Here is a 16,678-nt window from a genome sequence, read left to right on the forward strand (position 1 = left end):
CCCTGCTAATCATATCGGGACAGTAGGTTAAGCTACTCTTGTACGCAATCACCAAAGCTTGTTTGCGTTCACCGATGGAGCCCACTAATTGGCTGATGCAAAGACTTGAGAGCCTTCCCTGCCTCCAGAGCCACAGTGGTAAACCAGGCAACATGAACAAAACAGTATAGTTTCGTTGAGTGCCTCAATATAACAACAAAGGTTCTTAAGGTTCTTCCCCGTTTCCCCCCACATCAACTTTACCCCTGAACCTTTCAACTGCACTTCATGTGTTTATTACCAGGCTCGTTCTATGTTTATAATCCAGTTTTAACTTTCATCATAAGGTTATTTCAACAGAAAGTAATCAATAGTCAAACTTGTTTCAATGTTCTCACCGTTCTGAACAACTAATACAATCTTTGCCTCCATCTTTGATCCATTTTTTGTATATTGTCAGCAGTACGCCTCATCTGTAAAATAGCGATCGTTGTATAGGTTACCAAGAAAGCAGCTCGTTCGGACTTTAGATCCATAATTAAGAGCCTATAAAGGGGAACCCCAATGACCACAGGCACCAGAAGAAGAAAGAATTGAAATGTTGTCATTTGTTTCTAGAGTTACATTCTCTAATGCAGTCCTCCACACTGAGGAAGGTATACTAAGCAGAAAGTGTGATCATCAAAGGGTGCCTTGTGACTACACCCACACCAAATGCTCAGATGATTGAGGATAACACACTAAAATGGCGGCTTCTGCTTAAGAAGGTGTATTGCCTGTATGATATGTGTGAATGCAGTAAACTTAAACAAGAATTTCTTCTTTCTCACACATTCTAAGTGCATATGCCAATGCTGGTTTAAACTGTTCTTCACGGGCTATGTCAGGATTCTGAATACTGTGTGATTACTGGTGTATTCTTTCTGCTGAAGAACCTTAAGTCTCTTTTCCAATCACTTGATCACTCTTCTCTTTTGCCTATTATTTTTTGGTGTGTCTCTCACTCAAACCCCTTAAATGGCTTCTGCAAGATTTCATAGTTTCATGACCTTTTCATAGCTGTCTTCTTTCTTCTCGACGTAGCCTTCTGGCTTTACTCTTTGTCGTCTTCAATCTTTGTTTGAAATTCTTGTCCTATTTTTTCCAATCTCCTTAATTTTCCATCTCTTTAATTTTCCTTTTCTACTCTTTAACTGATAGTATCTTTAGAATTCCATTTCAGAGCTGTAGGTAGCAAGATCTCTGGATTTCTTGGTCCTTCTTATACTAGTCTGTACCTTTTTATTTCCAAACTGGTTACAGCCACCTGGATAATGATTACATGTAAGCCTTTCTCTCTCCCTTCTTTCACAGAGTGACGCCCCTTTTTGCCTCATATGTTGTCATATTCTTTTATCTCCAGGGTCCTCCTGGCCAGAAGGGAGAACAAGGGGACACAGTAGTGATTGACTACGATGGCAGAGTTCAGGATGCGTTCAAGGTAACATTTATAATAGAAAAAGCTAAGACTTGAAAACAGGAAAAGGTAGAACACAATTCCAGGAGTTGGTGCCATGTGCAAGGATGCGTCAGTTAAATGGAAAAACTGGCAAGTGCACACTTGTGGAAAATTATACCTGTATGCGTCGTTAGAGGCAATATGTGTTACACCCAACACATGCAACACTCCTCAAGAACACATCTGTGCCTTTCAGACAGCAGTAAAGGTAATTACATTGAATCCCAGATTTCTCTTTTAGCAAATTACGCCTGGGATATTTATTCTAAAGGCATAACCATAATCTGACAACATTTCATGCTTATTATCTGGATTATGATGACCGAGAACACCTGTAATTCGTATGCACCACCATGTAGCCAAAGTCATTAAGCATTTCAGCCTATGGTTTGAGCTAGGAGGAGAACCCTTGTCATAGTACATGATTCCTCCTGGATGGAAATAAAAGGACCTCAATGCGTTTTGTGTTCGGTTAGCTCTTCGTGCACACTGTTCCCACAGGGCTTTGAGGTTTTGGAAAAGAGTGTAACCCACAAGTACTTAAACAACAAAATGTCACAACAGAGTAGCTCCACCAAGACTCTAGTAAACTGTAGCTCAAGGTCGTCTACAATTGTGTGTCCAGTTTTCCACGCTACTGGCCACGATCTCAGAAGGGATTTGTGTTTCATGTTACAGAGAAGCACCTCTTGATGACTAGAACTTTTAATATATTTTTTTGCTTTCAAACACTTTTAAAGTACTAGTCTTTGTGCCTTTTATTGATGTCTCATTACCTGCTTCTACTGCGCTCTTCTCACATGCTCTACCACTCATCCTTCTGTGCAGGGACTTGCTCTTGCTCCTAGGCTTCGCTGGAACATCATTGTGCTCTTTTGGAAGTCGTTCTTCTACTCACACCTTTGTTTGCAGTCCTCGAGTTTATTCTGTTTCTACTCTATTTTATCATTTATCTGTTTTCGTCTCCAAGAAATCTATTCTCTGGCTCTCCACATATGTTTCATCTGAGGTCGTGAGTTCTTGGTCATTCTCGTTGTCTGCAAGGTGTTATTCTGTTGCATTCTCTCATAACATCATCTTTCTCTTCAATTCCATTGAGAGATCACTTTCTTTTTATTCTTTCCTTGTGATTTACACTATTGCTGCATGCTCTATTTCTTACTTCCTATATAATGTTTTATAATGCCTGTTTCCAAACACGTTATGTTGATTAAAACTAACTGGGAGGATTAATAATTTGGGAGGTGCTGGTGGTGAAACCACTCATTGGTGCATAGCAGCCTATTATATACCGTTTTTAGGTCTCGCCTGGACATCGCATCCGAAGGATGCGTCCAGGCTGGAGACTTATAGTCGTCTGACACGGGGGAATGAGGGACACAAAACTGTGACGAGCGGCTGGATTGAGCTGCGTGCACGCGCGTCAACATTCACGCATGCGCACATCACAGCCACACGCATACACAGCACTCACGCATGCGCACATACACACGCATACACAGGCACACCCCCGTCACCTACACGCATACACAGAGACCCCTCCACACACACCAGCCCCTCTCCTCTCGGCTCCACACACACGCACACGCATTTACACTTACACAGACACGCAGGCACCCAGACAGGCAACCCCCCCCCCCCCGTCACACACACGCATACACACAGACTCCAGGACACATACACATACACACACACATGCACGCTCACACACATACACAGTCCGCCGCCGCGCGCGCGCACACAGATGCCCCCCCCCCCCCCAACAAGGCGAAGCCCCACTCACCGGCATCCTCAGTGCAGCGGCTCCCACCGGCAGCAAGACTCTTCTTCCCTTCTTCGGCACCGGGGCGCAGGGTAGGCTCCTGCCTGCTCCGGTGCGCCAAACAATCGCGGCTCTTCCGTGGGAGGCGGGGTAGGCTCCCGCCCTCCTACTTCCGGTTGTCCCGCCCGGCCTGCCTGACTTCCTGTTCGCAGGCCGGCGCAAAACGAAAGCGGGAGTCCGCCGTAATTGCTTACCTTAGGGCATAGCTTTCCAAACTATGTGTCGCGACACGGTACTGTGTCGCCTGACATGTATGGGTGTGTCGCGCAACGGGGCTCTAATCAAGCATGTCCTTCTATCTGTCTGTCTGTTTAAAACTTAAGACTTAAAGATTTAAGACAGACATACTTTATCGTGCATCAGTGAGGCTGAGGCAGAAAAGGAGCGTGTGTGCGCGGCGGTTTCCTTTGCCGCGCGCGTTGATTGGTGAATGCGCAGTGAGTATTTTTTATAAAACTGTAAAATACTTGAATCAAATGCGCATCACGACGTCTGCGCATGTCCGTGACTTGGTATGATACAAGGAGGCAGGAGAGGAGAGTGTGCGAGCGGCCGGTTTCCTTTGCCGTGCATGTTGTTTTGCCAAGCGTGTTGTTCGTTGAGGGTGGAATGCGCAGTGAGTTTTTTATGAGAAAATTATTAGGTACAATTGCACGGACTTGATTCCTGGAGTACACCCTGTCCACGCACAGAGGACTCCTGAGCCGTGGATGGATCTGGTTTCCCAGGCGACCGATGGCCGGGTTGTGTGCCTGGCCTTCTCCATCAAGTCTTCGTCTGATCTGTTTTGATAAGGACGGGTCGGGTGGGTTCGTTGTTATGGGTGATTGATTTTTTTTTTTGTAAGTACATTCCTCCAAGATACAGTGAAGCGTTTAGTACTTTGGTATTGCGGGTACATTTTGTCTCTTACCTCGTAGCTTCTAATCTACGGCCTTGTGCTGTTGCAGGAACATATCATTTTGCCATTTTGTTCAGACATTGACCAAGCTTAGCTCCTCTGACATAAACCAGTGCACGCAGAAGAGGTACCCGTTTTATGCCACAAAAGGAACAGTAATGATGAGTGCAGAGTGAGTGCAGAGTGACAGTGAGTGCAGAGTGCATGCAGTGAGTGCAGAGTGACAGTGAGTGCAGAGTGCATGCAGAGTGACAGTGAGTGCAGAGTGACAGTGAGTGCAGAGTGACAGTGAGTGCAGAGTGACAGTGAGTGCAGAGTGACAGTGAGTGCAGAGTGACAGTGAGTGCAGAGTGAGTGCAGAGTGACAGTGAGTGCAGAGTGCATGCAGTGAGTGCAGAGTGACAGTGAGTGCAGAGTGCATGCAGAGTGACAGTGAGTGCAGAGTGACAGTGAGTGCAGAGTGACAGTGAGTGCGGAGTGACAGTGAGTGCAGAGTGACAGTGAGTGCAGAGTGACAGTGAGTGCAGAGTGACAGTGAGTGCAGAGTGCGTGCAGAGTGACAGTGAGTGCAGAGTGCGTGCAGAGTGACAGTGAGTGCAGAGTGACAGTGAGTGCAGAGTGCGTGCAGAGTGACAGTGAGTGCAGAGTGACAGTGAGTGCAGAGTGACAGTGAGTGCAGAGTGACAGTGAGTGCAGAGTGACAGTGAGTGCAGAGTGCGTGCATAGTGACAGTGAGTGCAGAGTGCGTGCAGAGTGACAGTGAGTGCAGAGTGCGTGCAGAGTGACAGTGAGTGCAGAGTGACAGTGAGTGCAGAGTGCGTGCAGAGTGACAGTGAGTGCAGAGTGACAGTGAGTGCAGAGTGACAGTGAGTGCAGAGTGACAGTGAGTGCAGAGTGAGTGCAGAGTGACAGTGAGTGCAGAGTGAGTGCAGAGTGACAGTGAGTGCAGAGTGACAGTGAGTGCGGAGTGACAGTGAGTGCGGAGTGACAGTGAGTGCGGAGTGACAGTGAGTGCAGAGTGACAGTGAGTGCAGAGTGACAGTGAGTGCGGAGTGACAGTGAGTGCGAAGTGACAGTGAGTGCGAAGTGACAGTGAGTGCAGAGTGACAGTGAGTGCAGAGTGACAGTGAGTGCAGAGTGACAGTGAGTGCAGAGTGACAGTGAGTGCAGAGTGACAGTGAGTGCAGAGTGACAGTGAGTGCGGAGTGACAGTGAGTGCGGAGTGACAGTGAGTGCGAAGTGACAGTGAGTGCGAAGTGACAGTGAGTGCAGAGTGACAGTGAGTGCAGAGTGACAGTGAGTGCAGAGTGACAGAGTGCAGAGTGACAGTGAGTGCAGAGTGACAGTGAGTGCAGAGTGACAGTGAGTGCAGAGTGCGTGCAGAGTGACAGTGAGTGCAGAGTGACAGTGAGTGCAGAGTGACAGTGAGTGCAGAGTGACAGTGAGTGCAGAGTGAGTGCAGAGTGACAGTGAGTGCAGAGTGAGTGCAGAGTGACAGTGAGTGCAGAGTGACAGTGAGTGCAGAGTGACAGTGAGTGCAGAGTGACAGTGAGTGCAGAGTGCGTGCAGAGTGACAGTGAGTGCAGAGTGACAGTGAGTGCAGAGTGACAGTGAGTGCAGAGTGACAGTGAGTGCAGAGTGACAGTGAGTGCAGAGTGACAGTGAGTGCAGAGTGACAGTGAGTGCAGAGTGCATGCAGAGTGACAGTGAGTGCAGAGTGACAGTGAGTGCAGAGTGACAGTGAGTGCAGAGTGACAGTGAGTGCAGAGTGACAGTGAGTGCAGAGTGCGTGCAGAGTGACAGTGCGTGCAGAGTGACAGTGAGTGCAGAGTGACAGTGCGTGCAGAGTGACAGTGAGTGCAGAGTGACAGTGCGTGCAGAGTGACAGTGAGTGCAGAGTGACAGTGAGTACAGTCACTCAGCACCACCACATTCAGTCAGAACCACCACAGCATCACTCAGAACCACCACAGCACCACCACAGCATCACTCAGCACCACCACAGCACCACCATAGCACCACTCAGCACCACCACTGCATCACTCAGCATCACCACAGCCCCATTCAGCACCACCACAGCATCACTCAGCACCACCACAGCACAAATATGTTCTCTCAATGTTTCAAGCTTTATTACAAATGTCACAAAAAGATGTTAATATTTCACTTCTGTTCTTGGATTTTGTTACAATAAAATACACTGAACATAATCTTCACAAAAGTTATTTACAAAAGTTTAAGCTATTGCCATTATAAATTACAATCACTTTTATTAAGTATTAAAAAAAATTAAAAGCCATTGTTATTTGTAATATCAATACATCTAAGTCACGTAAATACAAATGTTGCATTACAAATGCTATAGGTGTCACATTTGCGAAAGTTATAACTATTGGCATTGTAAATGACAAAGCTATTAATTTAGCTATTTTCAAAACCAACACATAAATGAACGTTTGGTGAATTTCCATTAAAATATTTGACTTTTTTACTAAGATATTATTATACTGTTTTATGCAAACAAAATTTAGATACTGCATAAATAACTTTAATAAAACATATTTTATATGAAGCTTTTTATGTAAAAAAAAAAATATAGCATAAAGCAAAAAACAATTGCCATTTACAATGCTAATAGCTCAAACTTAAATAATGCGAGACCTATTGCATTGCAAATGCTTGTTATCTGTATGGCGACATATTGGCATTCTCTTTCATTAAACTCTGGGCAATTATTAAATGTGGGGTTGTGGTATTATTAATACAAACCACTTTGAGGCCTATATTTTTTAATGTTACACTTCCGAACTTGTGCCAAAGCTCTGTCAGGTCCTCTACAACCACTGTGCTCAAACATCGCAACAAGCTTTGCTTTAGTTCTTAAGTTTCCTATTTATTTGAGAATTACATGTATGGATACTTCAGAGTGTTGCACAGTACAAGCTAATTGCATAGTTGTTAAAAAGATGGGAGTCCAAACATCTATAAGACCCGGCCGCTATCAGATATTCCATACTTGCCCCCATTGGCTCTGATGTAATGAAAGCATATTCTAAATTAATCACTTTGAGGAGTTTTCTGAAACACAGTTAGCTGGGTTCTGCCCATAAAGACAGGTTAAGAGAATTCTCCAGCTTTGGGCGTTTTACTCCTAGAGATCAACGTCAATGGCTTGACTTTTGAAGGTTTTTCGGGAGATCTGATGCAAAATAGCTGGCTAGACACTAAGTTCAGTTCATATCACATTGCAGTAGTCCAACTCTGCCATTTCCCACAGAATCTTGTTAGTTCTACCTGATGGTTTTGTGGCGTAATGGCAGGATCTTTTAAAGTAAGGATAAAACAGCTATAAATCTTTTATTACTGGAACTACTGATGGACAGAATGTTAACAATGTCAAACATTCACCCCCGTACAGAGATCTGGGCCTAAATCTATTGGTTTTTTTCTCCTCATGCCTTTCCAGTTCAAAACCAGCCATATTCAAATAAGTCTTGACCCTGCTCCCCATGGGAACAGTTAAGCCCAAACTGCCAAGCCGGGTCCTAACTGAACCAGAAACAAGCATCCTGGGACCAGTTGCGGGGTTTCACCCCTCATCAGCCAGGCTACCCTGAATCCATTGGCACAGCGAGAAAGAGACCCATGTCTGGGCATACCCATCCCACTTAGGGCAAAAGGTGCTACAGCAACAAATGGTGGACAGAATGCTGAGTAAATCAAACATTCACCCCTAGTCAAGAGATCTGGGTTAAATCCATCATTCTTTTGTTCACTACGCCACCCCAGTTTGGACCCAGCCATATACAAATCAGTCATAATCCTGCTCCTCATGGGAACAGTCCAGCCCGAACTGCCAAGACGGGTGCTTACTGGACTGGAAACAAGCATCCTGGAACCGGTTGCAGCAATTCACCCCTCATCAGCCAGGCTAGCTTGAATCCAGGCCCGGAACTCTGTACTGGAGTGAATGTTTGACATTGTTCAACATTCTGTCCGTCAATTATTCTTTTTGCATTTGTCACCCTAAGAGGGACTTTTATTCCCAGACGTGTGCCCCGTGCTCTCCATGCCACAGATTCAAGCTAGCCTGGCTGATGAGGGTTGGAGCCCCGAAACCGGTCCCAGGATGCATGTTTCTGGTCCAGAGAGGACCAGGCCTAGAAGTTCAGACTGGACTGTTCCCATGGGGAGCAGGGTCAAGACTGATTTGCATATGGCTTGGTTTATACTGGAATGACATGTTGTGCAAACAAATTATGGATTTAGGCCCAGATCTCTGTACTTCTGTCCATCAATTGTTCTTTTTGCTTGCAGCCGTCAATATGAGCATTTTATAAAAACCCAAAATAAAACATATAAAATAAAACATATTTCACCATGGACTGACTCAACCCTTTGAATCATAAAGGGTTCTAGCACAACCACCAAGACATAAAATGATGGCTACGAAAGGGTTTCTTGGAAATATAATCTGATCTATAGCTAATACAGCATCCAATTAAGTCTTGGTGCTGAAATTTCCTACATCCTGTGGTCCCTTTGCATGAAACTTTCGACTAAATAATCTTGAAATTAATATTGTAAAACAAAGGAAAAATGAAAAGGGCAAATATTTTGATACATTCAATGATACAATTATTGAATGATGCTATGTAAATGATCTTTCTATTGGGCACATGTTCACAGCTAAGCACATAATTCGAAACAAGTCTTAAACTTTAGGCAGCTTGAGTCATGAACAGTGAATGACCTTTTGGCAATAAGGTATTGTTTTGTTTAGACTTGAATTACAAGATAATTTATCCCCTTGCTTCTGAAGGTTTCCTGCTGTTAGATCTATGTGACTTGCATCCTCCAACCCTAGCACACAAAGACAGGTTGAAACTGGATGTTCAAGAAGTGGCATCTACATCTGTCCTTGGCTCAAGCTGTTCTCCTGTTATCTCTGAGTAAAACTCTGCAGTTTCTTCCACAAACATAAATGTTCTGGGTCATTCATTTCATCTTCTGTTACATCACCACTTCTCTCACCTTTAATGTCAATTTCCTCTAAAGAATATTCCAGAGGCACAGTACAACAAAGAGTTGACAATATTAAGTAGCACTTGCTGATTGAGATTGCAGTCTTCAAACTGCTGTCAAGATTCTTCGAAGGCAATGCCATCCCGGCTGATGGCAAAACCAGGTTCTGCCCAGACCCGGAACTGAGCTCTTATTGTTTACCATATCGGATGACCTCAGGTCAACAGCCGACCAGGATGAGTTGCCAGCTGTCTTCAAAACTAGCATCTCAGCAGCATGTGACAGTCACCATTGTATCACATTTGGCAGACTAGAGGAACTTTAAATCCAAAAAGACATGATGGAATAAATCTCCTTTTATTCTTGCAGATAGCATCCCTATAACCACATTCCTACCTTACCATTCACCATTATTCAATTTAGAAAGTTATCACTAAATGCTCAAATACCACAGCCTAACTTTTCAGTATATCTGAGCCCCCTCTCGGACATCCTCAAAACATTCAATCACTTCTACAAAGAAAATTGACAATACCGATGATTAACTGATCACCCTGAACTTGGGCGTGCGTGCGGACGTGAACAAATGCACCCTTGTTTATCACCTACCATACCTGCCAAAGTTTGATTCCATTTATGTGACACTTTAATACATTTCAGTGTAATTATGAGAGACATTCAACGACTAGGAGTGACACTTTCTCGCAAGAAAATCTAGCAACGAAGACGAGTGAAACATATAAATATCAGAAATTAAACCCTTTAAACAACAAGACACTCTGAAGAAAATCTTAAAACCGCTGCAAAGCACCAGAAATGAAGGGCACCATAGAACCCGATTGTACCAAACAGGATGTGAGAGACCCCAGCGTGGATGGCAGAACATTTTTCACTCCGCAGGATGCAGAAACACAGCTAAGGACTTTATTTGCTGCATTGATGAAATGCCATGAACAACCTCTTTTGTGAGATTCCTCAAGTTCATTAAGTGCAGGATCTTAAAATCCTAAGGCTCACGTACAGTGGCTCTGGGACTGCGCCTCAATCTAAATGTGTTTCTAAAATGAAAGCGAACACCATCAAGTTTCAAACAAATCAAAACATACCAACACAGAGCAATTCTGAAACAGACTATCTGTGGTATCTCCCTCTTTTCGTCCCCCGGCGGCTCCGCTTGTAATGGTGCTGCTCGCGGTGACATCACTTAGAATGTCACCGCGACCAGCGTTCCAAGGCGAGCGCCGGGGACACTGAGGCGGTGACAGCGTGAACATTAGGCTGTGGCTGAGGTCGCAGGTGTGATAACTTCATCTAAATAAAGGCTTCTGTTATTACTCGTGACGGCTCCTTCTTTCATCTGAGGCCGTCACCACACTGGCGACGAGGGTGACCTTCTGCGACCTCAACACGCCAAGGGGAATTGAAGATACCCAGCTGACGAAGAGGAATGAAGCGGGCGTTGCTGCGTGATTCCGGCAAAAGTGGAAAGTGAAAGAGAGTCTCCCGAGGTCTTCGAGCAATCGGCAGGGGTGAGCTGTGTGAGGTGTGTCGAGAAGGAAACTGCTGTGATCTACGGAGAAAGTAAGGTGACTCCTGCCTGCTATCAGCGCGCCCCCCCTCACAGCACCCTGTCAGACTTTCTCACGCAGGCACTGGCAGCATCGAAATGTGACAGGAGCATTTCAGTAAATGGGCACAAGCTCCGCTCGAGCCTCCAGTCACTTGCTAAAGAACAGACTTTTGCCGCGCGCGCCCCGTCTAAAGCGCATCTGAATAATTCATGCGTGTGTGGGAGCCTTAACAGACTCCAGTGCCGTTTCAACGCGTGTCAGCCTTCCGCTTTTCTTCTGAGGAACACACTGGGGCAGCGCGTTAGCAGAGATTAATCTGTGTAGTCTCCCTACACGTCAGGAGCTCGTGTTAAAAGCATCAAAGGGGCTGCGAGGAGTGCCTAATAAGAGTGCTGCGGGGAAACGAGGAATAACCTCGGCGCAGGGAGGTTTATGAACTACACCTCAGAGGACATCTGGGAAGCGCGACGCATGTAGCAGTGTGGAGTGTGAAGCCTTGGAACTTAGCGTTATTAAGCCTCATCTATACAGCACAGGAGGAGTAGAGGATTGACATTAGGAAGATTGGCTGTACTTTGTTGTGGAACTTTTTGGAGGGCACTAGAAGAGTGAAAACTTTGACTGTGGAAGAATTTTGCACTGGAGGTATTCACCCAGTTGTCCAGAGGGATTTTGGACTCTTCACCATAGTCTTCGCCAGACCTTTTTGAGTTTCAGCAGAGCAGTGCGGTGCACCCTTCAGCTCTAGTAGCTGAGGCCCCTAGCAGTACTGCCAGGCGTAGCTGAAAGTGTCCACCTCTCCTAGTCGCACGAGGGAAGGGCGGTGTAAACGTAAAAAGTCCTGTCTTGTTCTGAAACTGTTGTGGTTTGAAACATGCAAAGTGTAACCCCTCCACCCTTTTTCTTAACAAACCCAGGTGACCCCACAATCTTATGGGAAAAATGGAAGAAAGTTTTCTTGAATTACGCTACTGTGTGTGGGCCTAACTTAGGGTTAGAAAGAAAAGTTGCTTTGTTAGCTTATTATCTGGGCGCAGAAGGGGAGGAAGTTCTGGACCATCTCCCGGATTTAGGTGCGCAGGAAGCAAGAGGACTGAATGAGTTCGAAATTAGCCTTAAGAAGTTAGATCTGCACTACCTCCCTAAGACTAGCACAATTATGGAGAGGTACCACTTTGGTAAGAGAGCGCAAAAGGAAGGAGAGTCTATAGAGGATTTTGTGTCTGAATTGAGAAAATTGGCCGCCACATGCAAGTTTGGGGGAGCAAGTGAGGAGAGAATTAGGGACCAGTTTGTTTTGACCTGCAGGATGGAACGAGTGCGTGAAGAGCTGTGGCTTAAAGATGACCCGCCGTTAAGAGAAGTTCTCATCATAGCCAAGCAGGTAGAGCACATGTTGCAGTGCGTCAAAGAAATTAAGCAGGATGCTGGGGAAAAGAAGATCGACGACAAGGTGAATGTCAGTGAGGTGGTGTCCGAATGCGAGACTGTGTCGGTTGTTAAAGGTCAGAAGGCAGTGGGCAAGGAACAGAAGGAAAGCAGACCGGGAGGGTCTTACAAAGGTACCTGCTACAGGTGTGGGAAACAAGGGCACCTAGCCAACGACAAGGAGTGTCCCGCCCTCAGGTTCACATGTAACAAGTGTGGCAAGAAGGGCCATTTCAAGCAGTTTTGCAAGAGTGGGCAAGGGGCCAGTAGACAGAATAGAGACAGAACGAATGTGGTGAGCGACGAATTTGTTGTGCAAGTACAAGAGTTGAGGACGCCAGGTCCCAGAAACCCTTTGAGTAAAGAAGTTACAGCACAGGTAGAAGAAGAACACGTTGAAAGTCCTAAAGACATCATAAAAGTTGGGAATGTTGAGTTAGAAGCTTTGTTTGACTCTTGTTCTCGTATAACTATCATCAATGCCAAGGAGTTCTCACGTGTGTCAGAAGGCAAGATAATCTTGAGGAGGTTAGACCTGAGACCAGGAGGATATGCGGGGCGCCCCATCTCCATGAAAGGGTACTTCCTGAGTAGAATTGAGTACAGAAACAGGTCTACTGTCTCCAAAGTATATGTGTCCACTGTAGGAGACCACATTTTGGGGTGGCGTGCACAAAAGAGGTTAGGGGTGTACCTCAATCCCAACAGCAATCCCCAGATTCTGATACAGGAGATACAGGAAGGTGAGGCTGACATCACAAGAGAATTTGAAGAGGTATTTAGGGAAGGTCTTGGGTGTTTGAAGAACTACTGCCACAAAATCAAATTGAAGAAGGATGCCAAGCCCGTTGTGGCAAAAGCCAGGAGACTCCCCATAGCCATTCAGGAGGAGGTCAGAACTGAACTGGAGAAACTGTGCAAAGCTGGAGTTATCGAACCTGTGGAGGCGACCGAATGGTTGGCGCCCATCGTGGCAGCGAAGAAAAAGGATGGGTCAGTCCGGCTCTGCATTGATTTGAGGGCACTCAACAAAGAGGTCGTCGTGGACCGATACCCCTTGCCGAACATCACCCAAATGATGAGCATGCTAGAGGGTGCCAAGGTGTTTTCCACCCTCGATCTCACCTCAGCCTATTTCCAGATAAAACTTCACGAAGAGTCTCAAGAACTCACTGCCTTTGTGACACCCATGGGCGCTTACAAGTTCAAGAGGATGCCTTTCGGCCTAGTGTCGGCGGCTGCCGTCTTCCAAAGAATCATGGGCAACATCCTGAAGGGCATCCCGGGCGTCATGTGTTACCAGGATGACGTGCTGGTGTTTGCTAAGAACCAAGTCGAGCATGATCAGAGACTGAGATGTGTGCTGAGGAGGTTTTTGTCCCAGGGTCTTACCGTGAAGAAGAACAAATGCGTTTTTAGCTGTGCCGAGTTGGATTTCCTGGGTCACAAGATCACAGCAGAAGGCATACGTCCTAAGATCGAGCTCCAAAACACCATTGTGAATCTGTCACCTCCCAAGAACAAAGATGAGATCAAATCGTTCATGGGGATGTTGGAGTTTTATGGAAAGTTCATCAGAAACTTAGCAGGCAGGACTTACGCCATCAGGCTGTTGCTGAAGAAGGAAAGCAAGTTCAAATGGAGCCAAGAATGCCAGAGCGAATTCGAGGATGTAAGGAGAGCTCTTGCGGAAGCCCCTAGTTTGAAGTCTTACATGCCCGGCCGGACAACGATCCTCACCACTGATGCTAGTGCTAAAGGGTTGGGAGCGGTTCTTACCCAGAAAGGTGTGGAGGGAGAAGAAACCGTGGCCTTTGCCTCAAGGTCACTCCAAAAATCTGAGAACAACTACTCAGTCAACGAAAAGGAGGCATTGGCGGTATCCTGGGCAGTAGGCAAATTCAGAGACTTCCTCTGGGGCACGCGGTTCACCCTCCGAACCGACCACAAGCCGTTGGTAGAAGTGTTCAGCAAGAAGGGATTGGATGCCATCTCCAGTAGGATAAGGCGTTGGTTGGTCAGTCTCCAGGAGTACACATTCAATGTCGAGTATGTTCCAGGAACGCAAAACCTTGCAGCTGACTGCCTGTCCAGGCTTGTCAGTGAGGTAGGAGCAAGTGAAATGCGAGACATAACAGATGAAGATGAAGAAGGACTCATGGTTGAGAATGTCTGCACCATCCAGAAGGCATTGGGTGAAGAAACGTGGAGAAAAGCACAAGAAGAGGACAAGACCATGGAAGAAGTTTGCAGAAGAGTGAGAGATGGATGGAGGCACGGGGACAAACGTGATGAAGACCTGCGGCCTTTCCAGGCTGTTAAGGACGAGCTAACCATTGTTGACGGATGCCTGTTCAGGGGAACGAGACTCGTACCACCAGCTACTGTGAGAGACAACCTGGTCGAGATAGCTCACGAAGGGCACTTAGGGATCACTAAGACCAAGCCAAAACTCTGGGAGAGCTATTGGTGGCCGAACATGGATCTGATCACGGAAAGGAGAATCAGGGAGTGCATCCCGTGCTGCAATAGCGACAAGGTCCTGAAGCAGCAGACGCCACCCATGGCGTGCAGGCCGCCCCCGTCAGGACCATGGGACGAGTTGGCTTTAGACATCATAGGCCCGATGTCTGGGGAACTACGGACACCTTACATGCTGGTGCTCATGGACTTGTATTCTCGGTGGCCGGAGATAAAACTCGTCAGTGAAGTCACGACAAAGACCGTCATCGGATTCTTACAGGAGGTATTTATCCGAGAGGGGCTCCCCAGCAACATCCTCACTGACAACGGAGTGCAACTGTGCTCGAAGGAGATGGAAGACTTCCTGGAAGAAAGAGGCATCAGACACAAGCGATGTGCATTATACCACCCAGAAAGCAACGGCATGGTGGAGCGCTTCAACAAAACCATCAAGGAGAGCATCCAGCTGGCCAGAGCCAGTGGCATAAATTGGAAAGAGGAAGTGTGGAGGCGTCTGGAAGCATACAGGTTCACTCCGCATCAGACGACGGGCGTCACCCCGTTCGAATTGCTCCGCGCAAGAACACCCAACACCAAGCTCACTCCGGGGTGGATGGAATGGCACAAGGGGTGGTCAGACCGCACAAAAGAAAAGGATAGCCTGAGGAGGCAAGAACGAGCCATGAAATCAAGGAAAGAAGGTTATGACCAACGCAAGGCCACTCGGGAGGTTGAGTTCGAAGTAGGTGATAGAATCAAGATCAAAGCTCCCACAGGGAAGGCAAGCTGGTCAGAGTACAGCAGTCCCACGAAAATCACAAAACTTTTCAAGAATGCAGTCAAAACCCAAGAGGGGAAAATATGGAACCTAGGGAGAGTTGTAAAGTACCACCCTCCTGTAGAGGTCCCAGAAGAAGCTAAGGGGGGGGGGGGGAGAAGGGTCCTGGAAGGGTTAGCGGTTTCACTGTTTCTCATCCGGGCCACAGACCCAGCAGGAGAGTGACCAGACCTCCCAGGCGTTTTGATCAATATGTAATGATGTGATTATTGCCATTCTACCTGTGTACGGTTTTAACCCATTTCTGGTTTCTGCATGTTGTTTCATCTTATGTTTTCAATTCCCGCAGGGAAGGGGGATGTGTGGTATCTCCCTCTTTTCGTCCCCCGGCGGCTCCGCTTGTAATGGTGCTGCTCGCGGTGACATCACTTAGAATGTCACCGCGACCAGCGTTCCAAGGCGAGCGCCGGGGACACTGAGGCGGTGACAGCATGAACATTAGGCTGTGGCTGAGGTCGCAGGTGTGATAACTTCATCTAAATAAAGGCTTCTGTTATTACTCGTGACGGCTCCTTCTTTCATCTGAGGCCGTCACCACACTATCCTGAAGTGCAAACCTTAACTGATAATGCTATGATAATGCATGAACGTACGTAAAATACTGCTGCAAGTACTTCCTGTGCAATGTGTGTAATTATTAAAAGAGTAGCACTTTCGATTACCTTCTGGTTAGCTTTCCTTAAAAACTGTTTAATAAGAACTCACAGCCCTTCAGCAGGAACTTTGGTGTTTTTTGAAATTATTTGAGCAGAGACACTTAGTGGTTTCTCAACAGTTAGTCATTTGATTACACATTCGCTTCTCCTGCCTTGCAAGCCTTCCTGTCTCACTGTTGAGCGTTCTGAGATAACCTCATACATTGACAGCACAACTTCTGCAAGTCCAAACATTTGCTTACCTTAAACGACATGCAGTGCTCCTCGTCGGCACCGCTCTGACATATGGGTGGTGCTTACCCTGTAACTTGATGGCCCCAGATAATGCACATCCCGGCCAGGCCTGCATGTGCTCCCCACCCCAGAAAACAATAGAAGGCACCGAAATCCATGGGCAGCTGGGTCTGATGGGCTTGCAGTTTATTTATTAGCGACACCAATGGTCACTGGATCCACGTGGCCCCGGGAGGCCAAAACATGACCACTGTACCGATGAA

General features: G+C 46.6%; 1 protein-coding gene across 6 annotated transcripts in view; it reads left to right on the forward strand.

The window, feature by feature from the left end:
* The window catches only part of LOC147702888 (uncharacterized), a 353,529-nt gene that overhangs the window by 241,256 nt on the left and 95,595 nt on the right, over nt 1-16,678 (forward strand). For 5 of the 6 annotated variants that reach the window (XM_086931471.1, XM_086931472.1, XM_086931470.1 and 2 more), the window contains one exon: nt 1,382-1,459. The exons of the other annotated variant lie outside the window; for it this stretch is intronic. In XM_086931471.1, coding sequence (XP_086787597.1) covers nt 1,382-1,459 — 78 coding nt within the window. The remainder of the gene's footprint in view (nt 1-1,381; nt 1,460-16,678) is intronic. 6 annotated transcript variants of the gene reach the window in all.

Source organism: Lissotriton vulgaris, chromosome 7, assembly GCF_964263255.1.
Source record: "Lissotriton vulgaris chromosome 7, aLisVul1.2, whole genome shotgun sequence".
Lineage (NCBI taxonomy): Eukaryota > Metazoa > Chordata > Amphibia > Caudata > Salamandridae > Lissotriton > Lissotriton vulgaris.